The 20,574-nt window shown below is 44.9% G+C and overlaps 1 protein-coding gene across 1 annotated transcript in view; it reads right to left on the minus strand.

Moving 5' to 3' along the window:
* LOC135056658 (alpha-2-macroglobulin-like) overlaps positions 1–20,574 on the minus strand; it is a 256,362-nt gene that overhangs the window by 20,230 nt on the left and 215,558 nt on the right. The window contains exons 30-33 of the mRNA XM_063962104.1: positions 10,255–10,470; positions 6,395–6,519; positions 5,206–5,296; positions 2,630–2,698 (exon numbers count right to left, since the gene is read on the minus strand). Coding sequence (XP_063818174.1) covers positions 2,630–2,698; positions 5,206–5,296; positions 6,395–6,519; positions 10,255–10,470 — 501 coding nt within the window. The remainder of the gene's footprint in view (positions 1–2,629; positions 2,699–5,205; positions 5,297–6,394; positions 6,520–10,254; positions 10,471–20,574) is intronic.

The raw sequence follows: 20,574 nt of genomic DNA on the forward strand, positions 1-20,574 counted from the left end.
TAGTTTTTCCCTCACCGAACATAATACCCCTTTTTTGGTGGTACTCGTATTATCAGAAATGTATAAAACATTTTCCATTGTCTCAATCATGTAACGTGTGGCCCTACTGGAAATCACGGTTGTCTCTTCACCGTCGACACAGGAGTCAGTATCCGTGTCGGCGTCTGTATCTGCCATCTGCCTGACGGCCTATGAGACGTCTGGACAGGCACAAGCTGAGTAGCCGGCTGTCTCATGTCAACCACTGTTTTATATAGAGCTGACACTGTCACGTAATTTTCAACAGTACATCCACTCAGGTGTCGACCCCCTAGGGGGTGACATCACTGTTACAGACACTGCTCCGTCTCCACATCATTTTTCTCCTCATACATGTCGACACAAACGTACCGACACACAGCACACACACAGGGAATGCTCTGATAGAGGACAGGACCCACTTAGCCCCTTGGGGAGACAGAGGGAGAGTTTGCCAGCACACACCAGAGCGCTATATATGTATAGGGACAACCTTACAATAAGTGTCTATCCCTTATAGCTGCTTATATCTGTTATTTTGCCAAATAAGTGCCCCCCTCTCTTTTTTACCCTGTTTCTGTAGTTGCAGGATGCAGGGGAGATTCTGGGAGCCTTCCTACCAGCGGAGCTGTGTGGGAAAAATGGCGCTGTGTGCTGAGGAGATAGGCCCCACCCCCTTCACGGCGGGCTCTTCTCCCGCTTTTTTCTGGAAAACTGGCAGGGGTTAAATACATCCATATAGCCCAGGAGCTATATGTGATGTATTTTTTGCCAAATAAGGTAAATTCATTGCTTCCCAGGACGCCCCCCCCCCAGCGTCCTGCACCCTCAGTGACCGGAGTGTGAAGTGTGCTGAGAGCAATGGCGCACAGCTGCAGTGCTGTGCGCTACCTTATGAAGACAGGAAAGTCTTCTGCCGCCGATTTATGGACCTCTTCTTGCTTCAGCATCTGTAAGGGGGCCGGCGGCGCGGCTCCGGGACCCATCCATGGCTGGGCCTGTGATCGTCCCTCTGGAGCTAATGTCCAGTAGCCTAAGAAACCCAATCCACTCTGCACGCAGGTGAGTTCGTTTCTCTCCCCTTAGTCCCTCGATGCAGTGAGCCTGTTGCCAGCAGGTCTCACTGAAAATAAAAAACCTATTTAAACTTTTACTCTAAGCAGCTCAGGAGAGCCACCTAGATTGCACCCTTCTCGTTCGGGCACAAAATCTTAACTGAGGCTTGGAGGAGGGTCATAGGGGGAGGAGCCAGTGCACACCAGCTAGTCCTAAAGCTTTTACTTTGTGCCCAGTCTCCTGCGGAGCCGCTATTCCCCATGGTCCTTTCGGAGTCCCCAGCATCCACTAGGACGTTAGAGAAATATAGTGATATGGAATATAGAAGTAATCTGCAAAATTAGGTGCATGCAGATGCCACACCATGCTCCTATATCCTATTTTTTCTGCTTTGAGAGATTATATATATATATATATATATATATATATATATATATATATATATATATATATATATATAATTATATCTATATATCTATCTATATATATGATAAATATAACTTAACTATAGTACATACATGATTGTTTCACGTTATTTGACGTGGTGAGCAAAGCTAGACGTGCAACAGAACATTGGGCAGTTGCCTATTTTGATTTTGCAACACCAGCTTCCCACAAAATAACCATAATCCCTGGTGATGAGTAGGCAGACATCAGCAATGGGCAAAGAAGGTAAGTTAGGTGTGTGCCTCATGTTGATGTGGCATGTGAAGACACAGCAAGGTAAAGGTCATTGCGAGGGTGTAACTGAACAGTGGAGTGCAAAAATGCCCAGGTAGAACTGCATGACCATGACGTGTGGACCCGAGCCCTTGTATGTACCAGAGATTCCTGTGTTTGAAATCTTTGCTGGGGCACAAGGGAGCCACTAGCTCAGAGTGTCCTTATGGGAGCCATGGAACATTACCACAAATTGAACCATTCGGATCTCTGTAGAGAGAGATAGAGAGATTGTATAGAGAATATGGAACCATGTGAAGACTGGTTTCCTGTGCGGGACAGCCTGTTTTTGGATGCTGAAAGGGGATGTGGAACTCCACACCTCAGTCATCAATACCATCACTATTTATTGGCCAAATACTGTATCCTACAGTACTTTCCTACTTGCTGTCAATTCCACACAACATTTGTATGAAACTGGTTGGCTGGCAGAATGGTTGGCAAATGTATGCACCTGTATGGATTAGATCCTTTGGTAGACTTCTTACATTATTATTGTTAGTTATCTACCCTACCATAACCAAATGTAGTATGTTTCATGTATTAGGCTTATTTGCTCTGAATGCATCCAAACATTATTAGGTTATGTTGGAAATGTCTATATTTTTACAACAAATGGGCGTTTTCTTTCCACCAAAACTACAAAAACCTCATTACCTACAAACCTAAGAAAGTGATTTAACCAGAAGATGTTTAAGAGGCAACAGGCTACTCGTATATTTTATAAACTATTATGGATTTGTAGTTGATTTGTTTCCATGGAAACAAATTGTTTCATTTAATGTTTGCTGTGTAAATACAGGCATGTTTTTAAATAGGCTGATCCATTCCTTACCTTGTCCAAATAAATGGTGACATGATCTTCAGAGATCTCTGTTTTTTTCACTGTAGGATTCTTCTCCAACTGCAGGAATTAAAAGTGTTAGAGCAATGAGTCTCTCCTGATGAAAGTAAAACAATGTGGATATTCAAACTGTTTTCATCTTGATTAGGCCACCAATTTTCTATCTGTGGCTTCATATTAACCAGCTTGTCCAATTAAAATTGGATCATAACTCTTCTAGAAATTCTAATATTTTGGGATTACATTTCTGTTTACTGATGTTAATAATTTAATAAGGTATAGACTTGCTACTTTTTAATCAATCTTATGACAACACTAGGTTACAAGTGAAAGAGATCATCCTTGAAATGTATGGTAGCTCTGTACGGAGAGCAAACATTTATCCACATGTAGAAGGAGTGGTTGGGGTAAACCTTTACACTGGTATCAATGAATTATACAGTTGAAAAACATGTAATAGACTCGATATAGCAGAATAAATCAATGTTGATTAAAATTTAGGATGATGTAGGGCACTCATCTGGATTACAGATTCAAATCTATAAAATAAACAGAAAAGCAAAAGGTCATCCTACTCAGGGCCGTCTTTTCGTATGGGCTCAATGGGCTCTTGCCCAAGGGCCCCAGGAGTATAAGGGCCCTAGGCTGATAGCTGAGGGTCCCCTCTTTCCAGAGGTACCAAATTTTTGAAAATCGGCCATAGGGAACCAGAGATATCCGACTTCAAAGCAGTGGTCCCCATCCAAGCCTGTTAATTGCTCTTGCCAGCCAGATATCTCGGGCTCTGTATGATGTAGGGTTTTTCTGAGGGTACATTTCAAAAGCTGGGACTCTCCACTTTTGGTGGACACTGGCAGCTTGTCTCTACTATGTCCAGAACCAGAGATATCAGCCTTCAAGCAGCTGGTCCCTGCTCCAGCTCCACACGCCTGGGATGCAGTTTTATATTTTCATTGGTGGATTGCTCTGGCTCCTGAACTCTGATCCCCAAGTCCCCAGAACCTCCTGACAGGTGAGACTTTCTCATTTTTATCCCATTCAAATCTAAGAAATCATTTTCCAGGAACTTGAGATATCTACAGTCATGCAAGCTGCTCTCTCACCAGAAAATGATGAATATTAAGCCCACTCCGCTATCCACACCTCCCCTGTGTATTAAACACTCCCTGCCACCCTGGAGGTTATGTACCGGGCCCCTTCATTCAGCCCAATGCCACCTTCTACAGTTTAGTGTTCTCCATCCTGCCCCATCTGTGCAGTAAAGGAGTAATTAGCAGATTACTGCTCCAGGTTCTACATGCTGAGCGGAAAATAGAACCCCCCTACCCCCGCAGGACATCAAAGCTGCCGCTGATAGCCTCCCCCCCCCCCCTGGAGGATGGGTAGGGGCCCCAGTACATTGCTGTGCCCAGGGGCCCACACTGCTGTTAAGACGGCCCTGATCCTACTAAATGGAGTGCCTCCTTTTTTGCTGAAGCGCAGCAAAAAAACATTGTACAGAAGGTGAGCTGGTCTGAATTTATTTTGCAGGCCTGATTCTCCTGAAGAAATCAACCCTGTGCTGAACAGGCTAGGTCTGGTTGACATTATGACAGTGGGAGCAGTGGCAACACTGTAACTGGTCAACCAGTGCAAATTGGGACCTTTTGGCATTCGCCCCAAAAAAGGGTACATGGTCCCACTGAAAAAGGGGAGTGGCCTCCCAACACCCCTCCATCATCGTTACACTGGGTGGGAGCTTAGAACTTTCAGAGATGTTGGGCGTGCCCCAGAGACTCTCTCCGCACATGGTGTCACACCTTTGAATGGTGTCACCTGGTGCAATTCACATATTGAAATATGTTCAGCATATTTACTGTACACATTTAGGGGCCTATTTATCAAAGAATATTTGTGGGAGGTAGCTGCAAATATTATTATACCACCCAGATTTATGTACAGGAGACCACAGATGATAATGGAGATAATTGCTGCGATACCCCTTTCTTCATCGCAGATGAAGCCCTCATAGTTTTCTATGGGGGCTGCTAAAATGACAACTTCCCCAGTTTACTTCCTCAATGCAAAGCATTCCAGAGCTTGGCCCCAGTACCTAATGCCATCTGCAGGCATTTGTATGGCGTTAGTTATTGTAGCTTATGGGCTACAGATATATTTATTTTTTTACCAGGACAGGGATCTGTAGGACCACTCCTTGGCCGCACACACATGTATGGTCTGATGACCACACATGCACAGTAGCACTGGTGGACCCCAAACCAAGAAATAAAGTGATCACATTAGATATCATTTTACATTTATGCATTGTAGGTAAGAACTTCTTGTGTCTGTCTGTGTTTTTTAATACTCCCTGGCAAACCTTAATTTCTTATTATTGTAATAAGCAGCAATAACAAATTATAATTATTGGGTCTAAAACATGATAATAAATATACCCCTTAGGCATGAGAGCCCTTTTGCTTTCACTCGCCAATTGTGTCAGCGAAATGCAACAACAGACTTCTACCTCCAAAGGCCTACAACAATTTAAGAGCTATACAAATAATTAATTGATTTATGTTTCCTACCTGTTTAATACTCTTTTTATCAGGAACAAATCCTGACAGAAATTCCACCACGACCACTGCCATGTTAGTCTCAGGTCGCTTTCCTGTGTATCTACAACAGAATGGAAGATTCAAATGAGCGTGCTCTAGGTTCATGAGCAAAGTGTACCAAACATGGTCAATCAACAATAGTGGACATTAAGAAAGATTAGACTACATTTCCTGCTTGGACTATTGTAACTTCCTCCTCTCTGGTTTTCCTCTGTCTCACCTATTCCCACTTAAATATAGTCTTAACAATGCTGCTTATCCCATTTTGCTAACCTGCTGTATGGCGTCTGCCTCCCACTCTGCAACTTGCTTCACTGGCTCACAATCAAGTAAAAATTCACCCTCATATACAAACCCTTAAACCAGCAGCATTTCTAGAGAGGAGGGGACCCGTGTGCAGACTCCGTGTGTGGGCCCGCTCCTCTCCTGTAGCCGTCACCGCCGCTGCTAGCGCTCTCAGCGCTGAGACTCTGGCACAGTGCCAGAGTCTACAGCGCATGCGCAGGACTCAGAAAAATGGCCGCCGCACCATTTTTCCGGAGTCCTGCTCATGCGCTAGCAGCGGAGGTGATGGCTACGGGAGAGGAGGGGGCCCATACACAGTCGCCGATGAACGCCGGAAGGGTAAGTATAGAAGAAATGAGTGCAGTGTGTTTGGTGTGGGCCCCCTCTGGACCCAGGGGCCCGTGTGCACCGCACACACTGCACCCATTATAGATACGCCAGTGCCTAAACCACTCATCTCCTACCTTCATCTCTCACCACATCTATGTCCATATTCATTCCTGCCCTGGCATTTCCTCCTCCACCCTGGTAGCTTCCTTTCATGCTTACTGTATCTCCGAGATTTTTCCCATACTAAGGATAACACTGGGTATCTATTGGTTTGGGCAATACACTTGCTGTTTTATGAACAGACTATCAGAGATGCATTTGCTTATTAGATGTAAAGGGTAGGTTTTCTACTAGGTCTCGCAGTGCAGTCCTTGGGATCGCCCCTGTTTTTGGCAATGCCGGCTGCCCCCCCCCCCCCCCCCTCCCCCCGAATGCCTCTGCATGTCATCAGGCAAAGGCATTTGCATTTCTACGGATTGTCTAAAAGAGTATATTGAAGGGAAAGTAGATGTGACAACGGGTTCCGGCTATATAATATTCTTACCTGACATCCACATGGACCTCAAACTTTGTTTGTCCTTCATGGGTGCAGATGGCTGGCTGGGTGCTTACATTGACGGCAAAGTGGTCGTCTGAATGGTCAGGAAGACTGTTATAATGCAGATGTGACTGCAGGCAGATAAATATGGAATCAGCAACCATCTGGCTATTAAGTCAATTCACAACCACTAATGGCCAAATCATAATTATTAGTTCACTTTAAAAACGTACTCATTGATTTTTTATTTTTCAACAAATTTTGTATCTTTTTAAAATGAAGCAAATTGTTTTTCAGATATTTTTAAAGGTTAATACGAGCACTGTGTAAATATGTATGCGAGTCGGGCACTAGTATATATAGACGGATACTCATAGAAATCAATGAAAAATAATAAACAATTTCTTTTACAAGAAAGAACAATAATATGATTAATACCACGTGAGTAGTGTTTAGGTAAAATTACTGAAAAGTGGATGCAGAACACAGACATAACTCCAGCTGAATCTGAATTCTTCAGTCCTTATCCTGCTGGTGTGCAGTGTCAGTGGTGCCGCTGCTGCCGGGGCTTGGGACAGTACGTCTGAGGAGGTTTAAAGTTGCCAAGAAACCTCCCTAGCTCCAATAACGACCAAATGGATTCTAGCAATCTAGTATCTGAATTAAATGACTTATAATACATTGTCTGCAGTAAACTGTAGGAACAATTTTCATGAGTATCTACTTAAATTTGAATGAACATTTGCCTCAACAGAACAGTCAGAATCGCTCATCTTAGTTATTGGCTCTACTGTATTGTTTTTGGATTGTGCATTCTGTTGTTTCTTAATGTGAAGCAATAGGTGAGTAGGCATGAGTGTAACTATGGTGGGTGCAAGGGGTGACATTGCTATGGGGCCCAGAGGATTAGAGGGGCCTGGACCCAGGCTATAAAGTTTCATACTAGTTTCTCAGATTTGCCTGCTAAGCAATTGGATCTGATCCATTGCCTAGCCTGAATTGTGTGACATTATAGTTTCAGTGAGAGAAGTGTGTAGTGTATGGTAAGTGGGCAGTGTATTGTTGCACTATATGAACTGCAGGCCAATGTAATGTGTCATAATCTGATCTGCTTATTGCAATGTGGAGGGCACAATAATGGTACATAATAAGAACTGGGCAACTGTAATGTGGCACAATATGCAATGGAGACACAATAGTGTGGCATAATATGAACTGGGGACACTCTATGTCATTATGTGAATTGAGGATACTGTGTTGCATAATGTGTCCTGGCAGCCCTACAATGTGAAATCATGTGAACTAAGGAACTATGGGGGTAATACCGAGTTGATCGCAGCCCTGCAAAATTTTAGCAGGGCTACGATCATGACAATAGACAAGTCTATCCCGCCCCGCATGTCAGTGCCGCCCCCCTTCCCTGCAGAAGTGCAAAAGCATTGCACAGAGGCTTTAGTGTGCTGGCCGGGAGATACTTGTCACTCCCCGGCCCGCAGCGGCTGCGTGTGACTTCACGCAGCTGCTGCGCCCGCCCCCCGCACGGTCCGGCCACGCCTGCATTGGCCGGACCGCGCCCCCATAATGGCGGCCAAACGCCGCCGTGCCGCCCCCTCCCGCCTACCGACTGCCTCTGCCTGTCAATCAGGCAGAGGCGATCGCAGGGAAACAACGGCATTCGGCGCCGGCACATGCGCAGTTCTGACCCGATAGCTGCGCTGCGATAAACTGCAGTGAGCGATCGGGTCGGAATGACTCCCCATGATGGTTCTTAAAATAAACTAGGGCACTACTATAGGGCACAATATTAACTAGGGCACTACTATGGTTCTGAATATTAACTAGGGCACTACTATGGTTCTGAATATTAACTAGGGCACTACTATGGGGCATAACATAAATAACTGTTGCGGAGAGGTGTTTCTCAATAAGCGTTAAGATAGGGGCTCTTTCAATATGTTGCTATGGGGCCCACAAAGTACTGGTTAAGACCCTGAATTGATTATAGATTCTTTTACATTTCAAAATCATAGAAGTGATGTAAATAATAAATACAGGGATCATTCTGAGTTTGTGGTACTCCATAATACTGTGAATAAAGTCACCCTGTGGTTAGTGGCATACTAGTGCTTAATGCAGTGGTTTCCAAACTTTTTTGAATCATGGCGCCCTAGAATATCAGATTTTTTTTCACGGCACCCCATGGCCAAAAATTTCTTATTGAGAAATTTAGAAAGAAATATTACATTAAGTACCGTATATACTCGAGTATAAGTCGACCCGAATATAAGCCGAGGCACCTAATTTTGCCACAAAAACCTGGAAAAACTCATTGACTCGAGTATAAGCCTAGGGTGGGAAATGCAGCTCTAGCCGTACACAGCCCTCAGTGCCAGATATGCCCTCATACTGCCAGATATGCCCCACAGTGCCAGATATGCCCTCATGCTGCCAGATATGCCCCACAGTGCCAGATATGCCCTCATGCTGCCAGATATGCCCCACAGTGCCAGATATGCCCTCATGCTGCCAGATATGCCCCACAGTGCCAGATATGCCCTCATGCTGCCAGATATGCCCCACAGTGCCAGATATGCCCTCATGCTGCCAGATATGCCCCACAGTGCCAGATATACCCCACAGTGCCAGATGTGCCAGATATGCCAGATGTGCCCTCATGCTGCCAGATATGCCCCACAGTGCCAGATATGCCCTCATGCTGCCAGATATGCCCCACAGTGCCAGATATGCCAGATATGCCCTCATGCTGCCAGATATGCCCCACCGTGCCAGATGTGCCCTTATGCTGCCAGATATGCCCCACAGTGCCAGATGTGCCCTCATGCTGCCAGATATGCCCCACAGTGCCAGATGTGCCCTCATGCTGCAGATATGCCAGATATGCCCCACAGTGCCAGATGTGCCCTCATGCTGCCAGATATGCCCCACAGTGCCAGGAAGGGTACTTACCCTCCATCGCTCCCGCGTTGTCTTCTGAAGGAGGGACACAGAGGGCACAGCGTGCGGCTCTCCTGTGTCCCTCCTGCGTCTCCGTCTCCGGCGGCGTGTGTGTGTTAAATTAAGTGCCGGTTCGTGAGCCAATCAGAGCTCACGAACGGGCAGTTCATTTAACACACACACACACGCCGCCGGAGACGGAGACGCAGGAGGGACACAGGAGAGCCGCGCGCTGTGCTCTCCGTGTCCCTCCTTCCACTGACTCGAGTATAAGCCGAGGGGGCTTTTTCAGCACAAAAAAACATGCTGAAAAAGTCGGCTTATACTCGAGTATATACGGTAGATTGCGTTTATATGTCATCCTTAGAGTCAGTTGTGTGGTGAGGGAAGATTTGCTTCTGTTTGGCCACATATTTTATGACTGGCAGCCACCAGCACTGGTTTTGCCTATTAAATTGACCATGAATAATTTGAATTGGTCCTGGACCACCAACCCAGGGCACCCCTGCAAGTGTCCCGAGGCACCCCAGGGAGCCACTCACACAGTTTGGGAACCTCTGGCTTAATGTGTATCTTCCACAGGAACCCAATGTTTATTTTGCTTTTATGCTGGATTAATGTCATGAAACACTGTAAGGATGCTGCCTGCAGTGATCCCTCTGGCAGATATACGCTGAGAAAGCTAAAAGAGCACCAGTGTTCCCCTGATTTTTACTAACAATAAGAACTTGATTAAGAGGACCTCATTTTAAAGAAAGACTATTTGCATTTTTTCTTTTTCAAAAATAGTTATGAATCTTTTTCTTTGTTGCACCCTTGTCAGCCTCTGATGTGTGCCTTTATACATAGATTTATACATAGATATGACCAATACAGTTTTGGTTGCTCAGAAAAGACAATGTTTTACTTACTTGTAAATAGACACAGCCTTTTCCAGTGGCAGTTACTGTATATTCACCAGGGAATTCTGTCAGGTCTACTGTCTGCACAAGACCACTATTATCTTTGTCCACATGAATTTCTTTGTGGAACCCGGACTTTGACTCAACTGTCACCGTTGCGGCTCCCTTCTTGTGGTGAGTGGCCTTGGCATATTTAGCCAGAGCTTGAATACCTACTGTAGAGTCCTACAAAACAAAATTTACCAGTGTTTCAAAGATAAAACATATGTCTATTTGAAATTAACTATGCTTTTGTGAATATAAAATGTGTTTATTATTCATTACCAGAAATGCATTGTCCAGAGCATAAATAAATATTAAGCATTTTATTTTTCAAACCCCTTAATGAGATTTACTTTTCTACTATGGTATTCATATAATTTTTTAGTGTTCATTAATAATTCATATTGTAATTAGGTTGGTTGTAGCTTAAGCAAACGCATATCACAAGCAGTGTTTGATTAAATAGGAAAGACTAAAGGGGGGTACACACGGAGAGATCCGTGCTTAAAATCTAAGCAATCTTGCTAGATTGCTTAGATTTTAAGCACGGATCTGGCGTGTGTATGCCCCCCAGCGATAGCGATGCGCGGCCCCGCACATCGCTATCGCCGATGCTAGATTGAGCTGCATGCAGGCTCAATCTAGCGGGTCGCTCACTTCACCGTTGTGTGAAGTGAGCGGCTCCCCGTCGGCTTTCCCCCTCGCTCAGCACATCGCGCTGTGCTGAGCGGGGAGAGAGATGTGTGCTGAGCGGTCTGTGTTAAGATCGCTCAGCACACATCTCTCCCGTGAGTACCCCCCTTACAACAAAATCCATAGAAGGACAGTGTCTGCACAGAAGACTTAGCTTTAGACACAAAGAGGATCAGGGTTAATTGCCAAGGGAACAATTCAACAATGGGCAGAAACTGACAGCTGGAGTTGAGTCAGGACAGAATGGACCAGATATGCAGATGATGTATTTTTTGAGGACCTTGACTGCTGGAATTAATCTGGTATCAAATAACAGCTGGAGCTCATTACTGGTTTTGAGTTGCAAATAGCACAAAATAGAAGGCCAGAAAGATAAGACAGAAAGAGAAGAGAACCACAAGACCAGCAAAACTTACCGCACAGTAAATGACCCATTATTGGCCGATAACACATGGGATTCGGAATACGTTCACGGACCCATGTGTTATCAGTCGAAAAACAGGTCTCCTGGGGCTGCTTAATGGGGATTCTGCTTTGTGTGCCTGAGGCACATGAAGCATAATCACTGATAAGTGGCGGCTTACGGTGCTAATTGGATAGCCCCAGGGGAATCAATTACCTGTGGTAATTCACCACAGCTAATAGGATATCGCCCTTAGGACCTTATTCAGAGATGGATGCATCTGTGTATGGGCAAGGCTGTCAGCATGTGTGACAGGCTGCCTCCCAATGCTTCCGCAATTAAATTGTGGATGCATTGAACTAAGGTTGACCCCTGGCTGCGCTGTAAGGTGGGCCGCCGCCATTTTTCTAATCGGAGCAGCCGCCCTAAAAATGCTCCAAGAAAGCCCCCGTTCTGCCCGCCATGCCCCCCCAACGCCGCATCGCTGCCCCACGAACGCCCACCTCCTGTCAATCACACTCTAGGATGCGATTTGTAAGGTCGCGCACAGCGGCCATTGTACGTGCACAGACCATTAGAATGCAGGCGCTGCGTACAGACGCGCAGCTGCATTTGGGTCTGAATGATCCCCTGAGTCCTATTGCAGATGCAGTGAAAATCCACTCACTCACTGTGTACTGATTGTGGTATAATAAATCAACAATGTTCATGTTGAAAGTCAGTAGGCCGACAGATGAAAGGTTGACACATATTTTGGTATGTTATGTGACATAACATGAAATATATCGGCACAGGTTACTATTCCCAATAGATGTCCTCATGGATAGTAAATCAAGCATACATTGGGATACATGTGAAAAACAAATAATTTGTAGCCCATTTGTGTGTCAACCTTTTGACCCTTTCGACCTTTTGTACCCGTCGATCTTTCACCAGTCAACCTATGGACCTGTCGACCTAATCCATGTTGATCATATGGTGTCATCAGATTGACTGTCAACCAATACATTATTGATCTATCATCAGATACCCTGTGTACCTAGAGTGGCTAGACTGCAACTTTAATGGCTCAGGAATTGGTAAAGCACACGTAAAAAGTTGCAGATGAAGCACTACAGAACGTGGCATGAGAAAGAAACGTGGCCTCTCACATCGGAGCCCTAGTTACACAGATTCAGACTCACACAAAGATATACAAATCTTTCACATAAGATTCATCATGTAAGCTAGCAATGTAGTTAGGCTAAATATAGTATTAATGGCACTATACTGGAAACTACTGAGGAGGAAAGGGATCTAGGAGTCAATATCTCAGGTGACTTAAAGGCAGGTATGCAATGTAACAAAGCAATGAGGAGGGCTAGTCAGATGCTTGGCTGCATTGGGAGAGGAATCAGCAGCAGAAAGGAAGAAGTAATAATGCCACTGTATAGGTCATTGGTACGGCCTCATCTAGAAGACTGTGTTCAATTCTGGAGGACATATCTTCTAAAGGATATTAATACATTCGAGACCGTATAAAGAAGAGCCACTAAAATGGTGCATGGCCTACATCACAAAACTACCCAAAAAGTCTAAGAAATCTCAATATGTATAGTTTGTTCCAAAGAAGGGAAAGGGGGGACATGATAGAAGCTTTCAAATATATCAAGGGTTTTAACAAAGTCCAGGAGGAAAACATACTTCAAATGAAGAGAAGCAATAGGACACAAGGACATGCACTGAGACTGGAGAAGGAGAAGTTCAGGGGAAATTTGAGGAAAAATTACTTTACACAGAGTGTAGTGAACAAGTGGAATAGCCTCCCATCATAGGTGGTGGAGGCTAAGACACTAGAGCAATTTAAACATGCATGGGATACAGGGTCGGACTGGCCCACAGGGGAACAGGGGAAACCACCGGTGGGCCCCACTGCCTGTGGGCCCTCTTTATCCTTTAGGGATCAGGTTCCAGACTAGTGCACTACAATTATGCCTTATACATATGTTACATTATACTTCACAAGAATATGGTTTATTATATATTTACCAAGGGGCACAAAACATGTACTCTGTAATGGTTTGCCATGCCCCCACTGTAGCCTGTCCACACCCATAAGCATGGGCCCCTAAAACAGCATTACCCCGGAGGGCCCTTCATGCCTCAGTCCGACACTGATGGGATAGACATAAGGATATCCTTACAAAGAAATGAGGATCAAATAAGGTTCAAGATAAAAATATGGTAAATAAGAAAGGGGCAGACTAGAAGGTCCAAGTGGTCCTTATCTGCTGTCAAATTCTATGTTTCTGTGTTTAGTTCTGTCACTTCTATGTGTTTTATTCATGCAAATAAGATGCACATTTTGAAAGAAAAAGATGCTTGGTATGGCTACATCGCACGGCACCTGGCTATTTGGAGCGACTGAAGCAATGAGAAGAAAGGACACATCTTTACAGAACTTCTGTTTCCCAGAAGTCTCACTGGTTTTTCTCTAGCAACCATAAGGGATACTGAGGTTCACTTAGTACCATGGTGTATAGACAGGGTCCAAACGAGCCGGTGCACTTTAAATTTCTTCAACTGGGTGTGCTGGCTCCTCCCCTCTATGCCCCCTGTCACAGTTTAGAAAAAAATGCCCTCAGGAAAGGATGCACACTCTGGAGCTCCAGAGAGTTTTCTTCAGTTTATTTTAAAACTTTATTTTCGGTATGCTGTTTGGGCAACAGCATACCTGCACCGTGGTAGTTAGGGGGGGGGCAGTTACTGGTCTCTTCAGGCATCAGAGCTGCTTCCCCGCTGCAGGACAACCGTCCTGAGAGGTTGTTGTACAGCGGGGCTCTGTGCCTTAGCTGTCTCAGTCGCAGCACACCCCTAACAGATGCCTGAAGGTGAGGAGTGGTGAGTACAAATCGGAGGGCCCCGCTAGGGGGGTCCCCCAGTTCTTGGTGCGGCGTGATCGCATATGGACGCTCCATGAAGGGATCCGCTATAGCCCCACTGTGTACATTGGCCAGCGGTAGTGAAAACAGGTATCTTTACTTAGTTTTACACTATGTGGGAGACATTGCAAGTATAAAAAAAATCTACATAGCTCCGGCACCATTATAGGGGACGGAGCTTCCTTAGAGTGGGACCAGCTGCATTTAGGCGCCTTCCCCTGCTTACAGCTGCAGCAGCAGGCACACACAGCTCCTTTAGATACTCAGGATATGCAGAAAAAGTGGTACAGGGGTGTAGCAAAGGGGGAGAGCCGCTATTGAACACAATCTGTGTCCTGAATAGGACAGAAACTCCAATGTTACACCGTAATAACACAGCTTGCAGTCTCACTGGGGCTGCTTAGCTTGGGTGTGCTGTTCCTTCCTCTGTGTCTCCCTCTCACATACAGTAAGGGCAGGCTTGCTATTATATTACTTGTCTGTGTGTATATGTATATAAGTGTTGTTTACTGTAAACACAGTAAAACACCAATTATGCAGTGTATGTCACACCAGATTCTCTCCCTCTACATCTGGTTCCATATCATGTGCACAATGCAGCCAATCCTCACAACTCAGTGAGGGGGCTGCGGGGGAGGGTCAGGAGCCTTCCTGTCTAGGTGCCTTAAAATCTATGATGTCAGATATGTCATCTCAGCTCACTGCTAATACTCAAAAGACTCGACAACTGCAGCAGGCTGTTGCAGATCTAGCTGCAAGGGTAGATGATAAACAGCCCCCCTCTCTCTAGATCAGGACCACTAAAATGTGGGTTACCTGCTTTACTCTCAGAATCTGATGAGATACAGGAGGAGGGGGAGGAATTGCATCCTGTTACTGGGGATTCCCCTTCTGCACAGGGTATTGAGCCCCTCATAATTGCTTTCCGGGATGTGTTAAAACTCCCCCTAGAGGACACTGCAGCACAGCAGTCATTTTTCTTTGGGAAAGATGGTAGCCTCACACGAGGTGATTCAGTACTGAAGGTTCCATTCCAGAACATTTCAACTGGATCTCCTAAGCAAGTGGACCGGCTCACATCTACAGATGCATTGGATTATACGGTTATCACCTTAGGCCAGGATTTCCCTCCTGTGGAGGCTTCAGTCCTCAAACCTACTGGAAGGTCGGAGTTTCGGGATTCAGGATTGGATCCTCCTCATGACAGATACGAGTTTGAGGGGATGGGGAGCTGTCACCCAAGGGGCTCAGTTCCAGGGCAGGTGGTCAGCCCACAAAGCCCTACTTCCGATCAACATTCTGGAACTTCAGGCGATCTACAATGCTCTGCTTCAGGCCTCTCCACTGCTCTGGGATCGAGCTGTTCAGGTTCAGTGAGACAACATCTGCGGCTGTGGCTTATATCAATCAACAAGGAGGGACAAAAAGCAAAGCCTGCATGCGAGAGGTGTCAAGAATTCTCCTCTGGGCGGAAAGAAATGCAAGAGCATTGTCGGCCATCTTCATTCTGGGGGTGGACAACTGTGAGGTGGATTTCCACAGTCGTCATGATCTCCACTCGGGGGAGTGGGGCCTTCATCAGCAGATGTTTCAACAGATCATCAATCTGTGGGGCTGTCCACAGATAGACATGATGGCATCTCGGCTCAACAAGAAGCTTCCATGGTATTGTTCGAGAACCAGGGACCCTCAGGTGAGGGCAGTAGATGCACTGACGACGCCTTGGCCTTACCAGCTGGTCTACCTGTTTCCTCCGATTCCCTGCTCCCGAGGATGCTAAAACGAATCAGGAATCAAAAAGTCCAGGCAATTCTGATTGCCCCAGATTGGCCTCGAAGGGCATGGTACGCGGATCTTCTAGACATGTCCGTGGAAGACCCTTGGCCTCTGCCAATGAGAAGAGATCTTCTTCAACAAGGACCGTTCATCTACCCGGACTTACGGCGACTTCGTTTGATGGCATGGAGGTTGAGCGGAACATCTTAGCTCACAAAGGCCTTTCCAAGAGGGTTATTGCATCTATGGTTTAGGCCAGAAAGCCTGTGACGTCAAAACACTATCATCATATCTGGAAATGATATGTCTCATGGTGCGAGGAGCGCAAATATCCTCCTGCGGAATTCAGCCTGGGATGTTTCTTACATTTCCTGCAGGCTGGTGTGGATATGGGCTTACGTCTGGGCTCCCTTAAGGTCCAGATTTCAGCCCTCTCTGTTTTCTTCTAGAAGAAGTGGTCAATGTTGCCAGAGGAAGAAGGGGGGGGGGGGGGGGGAAAGAAGACTCTTTTGTTTGGGGGCACTCTTTGGTTCATTTAAAATTTAACTTTTATTACATCCTTTCATAAAAACCTTTAAGTCATAATGAGAAAAAATAGTAAAAATAAAACAAAACAATGTGAAAAATTATAAAATAATTCCCAGTAACACATAAAGAGCCCAATGATAATTTGTTTGAATTAGTGAGCACTTATGTTAGGCTCCTCTATACATCACGTTCATCACTTGGCACCATAATAGATGTAAGAGGACGAAAAAACAAACAAATAAAATATCAAACAGAAAACCAGTGTATCAATAAGTTAAACTGGCAGCACATGAATCCCAAAATACCTGAGAATGGATGAGTAATTGTTTTATGTACACAGCTTTCCGTGATACCATACCCCTCCTACAAATGTCCGTAATAACATGCCCTCTATACTAGCAGAATCTGCAAAACATGTGATCAGAGGTAGTGAGAGCAAGAAGACATTAATATTTAAATCCACAATCAGGGATGTAAGGTCAGTAAAGTAGCTAGATTGTTACATATTAGCGACTCATATTTTTTTGATATTTTGTATTTACTTCTCTAAAGAAAGAGAAGGCATACTGCCACAGGGATAGTGATAGTACAGAAAAGCATTTACATTTGAGTCGGAGTGCAGATCTACTTTTGACCATGTGCTCGTCAGCAGAGAATGGTCAATTAGAGTCCATTAAACCGATACACGAGAACAAAAGTATCTCCTGTATCTGCTGTCAGCCCCCAGAGATGGGGCTGATGAGAGTACAGAAAGTGTCAGATAAACAGGAGCGTACAGCTCAATAGGACTCTAATGTGAGACAGAGTATTTGGGTATCCCCAAAATAAGGGTGACGTTTTTAAAAAAACAAAACAATTTTTATAACCATATGTGTATACACACTTATTATGACAGCTGTTAATGCCCCTTTATATAATTATCAAATAATTATATTATAAATAATTGAACTATTATTTTGCAACAATTCTCAAATATTTATTAATATTTTTAAATATTTATCTGCAGTGTTGTTAACCCCTATAGAGGAAGAATGGAATAGAAATTATCTCTGTTCCTAAGCATTAATTACAACCCTTGAGTATGTGCCAAATGGCAGTGAATGCTCTTGGGCTGCAAAAATGGTGTACTGAGAGATACTAGCTATATACCCCTGCATGGAGGTAGGGTACACCAATACCAATTGAAGAAATCCTCGCTACCCTCTAGGGGATATAGTGAAGGAAGGAAACAATAATTATTACCTTTGTATAACGCTGCAGAAAGGGCTGCTGCCAAAGAAGAGATAGGGACCCGGTGTGCACAGCCGGAATCCCTGGCTTACACGTGTTTCACCCTATGGGCTTGGTCACAGTCAGACGTCAAAACACTATCATCATATCTGGAAACGATATGTCTCTTGGTGCGAGGAGCGCAAATATCCTCCTGCGGAATTCAGCCTGGGACATTTCTTATGTTTCCTGCAGGCTGGTGTGGATATGGGCTTACGTCTGGGCTCCCTTAAGGTCCAGATTTCAGCCCTCTCTATTTTCTTCCAGAAGAAGTTGGCAATGTTGCCAGAGGTTCAGACCTTCTTGCATGGAATGCTTCACATACAGCCTCCCTTTGTGCCACCAACGGCTTTGTGGTTTTGGATTTTCTGCAATCCTCCTGGTTTGAACCGCTGATGAAAGTAGAAGTCAAGTACCTTACGTGGAAGACGGTAATGTTATTGGCCCAGGCTTCTGCTAGATGTGTCTCTGAATTGTGGGCCTTATTGTGTAAAAGTCTTTACTTGGCCTTTTACGAGGACAGAGCGGAGCTCAGGACTCGGCAGCAGTTTCTGCCAAAAGTTGTCTCTGCATTCCATTTAAATCAACCTATTGTGATTCCGTCCAGTTCTGTCTCTTCTGCTCCTCCGGAGGCTTTGGATGCTGTGTGAGATTTGAAGATCTATGTCAAGAGGACAGCTCGGTTCAGAAAGACGGATTCCCTGTTTGTGCTAAATGATGCGCAGAAAAAGGGTTGCACAGGGTCTTCCTGGGCAGCTGCTCGTGGAGTCTCGGCCTTGCAACTATGTCGAGCTGCTACCTGGTCGGGGAAGAACACCTTTGTGAAGTTCTACAAGTTTGATACCCTGGCCAAAGAGGATACCCAGTTTGGGCAGGCGGTGCTGCAGACGTCTCTGCACGTTCCCACCCGTTCTGGAAGCTTTGGGATGTCCCCATCGTACTAAGTGAACCCCAGTATCCCTTATGGATGCTAGAGAAAATAGGATTTGAATACCTACCGGTAAATCCTTTTCTCGTAGTCCATAAGGGATACTGGGCGCCCGCCTCAGTGCGTTGACTTTTCTGCAGGTTGTTTCTTATATATGTTTACCTGTTCAGCTGTTGCTGTTTGGTTGCCAGCCATTGCTGGTCAGTTTATGTTGTGGTGTGCTAGTGTGTGAATCTCACCACTCATTGTTGTTTTGTTCTTTCTCTCAAGTATGTCCTTTCTCCTTCAGGCACTATTTTACCTATAACTGCCTGTGGGAGGGGGCATAGAAGGGAGGAGCCAGCACACCCAGTTGAAGAAATGTAAAGTGTACTGACTCCTTTGGACACCGTCTATACCCCATCGTACTAAGTGAACCCCAGTATCCCTTATGGACTACGAGAAAAGGATTTACCAGTAGGTATTTAAAATCCTATTTTTTCCCTTTTTTTTTTTAAATAACTGCTGATTGCTGACTATACCAGAGGTTCTCAAACGCGGTCCTCAAGGCACACTAATGGTCCAGGTTTTAAGTGTATCCATGCTTGGCCACAGGTGACTTAATTAGCACCTCAGTCAATTTGATTTAACCATCTGTGCTGAGCCATGGCTTTACCTAAAAATCTAGACCGTTGGGGTGCCTTGAGGACCACGTTTGAGAACCTCTGGACTATACTAATACAGACAATTAAAGCAGCTCTGTGTAAAAATAGTGCTTCTAGCAAAGAAAGTACGGTTAGCTATAATGTAGTGGAAATTAGCAGAAATGGCAATTCTGAGGCATCTCAGTTTAGTGGGTGTTCAGAGAACTGTAGATTACTGAAAACTGATTTCTCCACATTCTCTAAGTTAGGAAATATTTGAGTTCTTTGCTTCATGGGGGACTGCACAAGCAAAAAAGAAACTGAAGAAGAATATGATTTCAAGGCCTTTTAAGCTGGATACACAGAATGAAATTATCTGTCCAAACTTTGTGATACTGTGATAATGTACTATGGGGCTAATTCTGAGTTGATCGCAGCAGCAAGTTTGTTAGCAATTGGGCAAAACCATGTGCACTGCAGGGGGACAGATGTAACATGTACAGAGAGAGTTGGATTTGGGTGGGGTGTATTCAAACTGAAATCTAAATTGCAGTGGAAAAATAAAGCAGCCAGTATTTACCCTGCACAGAAACAAAATAACCCACCCAAATCTAACTCTTTCTGCAAATGTTATATCTGCGCCACCTGCAGTGCACATGGTTTTGTCCAATTGCTAACAAACTTGCTGCTGCGATCAACTCAGAATTACCCCCTATATGAGAGCAAAGGACAGGTGACCATTTGCTCCCAAACACTGGAAAACAGACAAAAATGGATGTTCAGACAAATTGGTTAATTCCATTTGATTTAACCAATTTATCTGACCTGCCATTTCTGCCCATTTTCCGGCTTTTGGGAGCAAATTATTGATGGTCATTTGCTCTAGAGAAGAGTGGGTTCGAATGTAACGCCAGAATTAACGGCAGTTCGGTTTTATCTGGATGTTTCTTATTGGCTATCCAAAACATGTGACGTCCGTGAGCCAAAAAGATGCCGTTTTGAAAACCGAGTAAATCCGAGTAAAACCGAACCCGCTCATCTCTAATTTGCTCCCATACCATACAATACCCGATTTTCACTCGGGTCTACTACGTTATGCCGGCGCTCGGGATCCCGGCACCCAGCATACCGGCGCTGGGATGCAGA

This window comes from Pseudophryne corroboree, chromosome 3 (genome assembly GCF_028390025.1).
Source record: "Pseudophryne corroboree isolate aPseCor3 chromosome 3, aPseCor3.hap2, whole genome shotgun sequence".
NCBI classification, from domain to species: Eukaryota; Metazoa; Chordata; class Amphibia; order Anura; family Myobatrachidae; genus Pseudophryne; species Pseudophryne corroboree.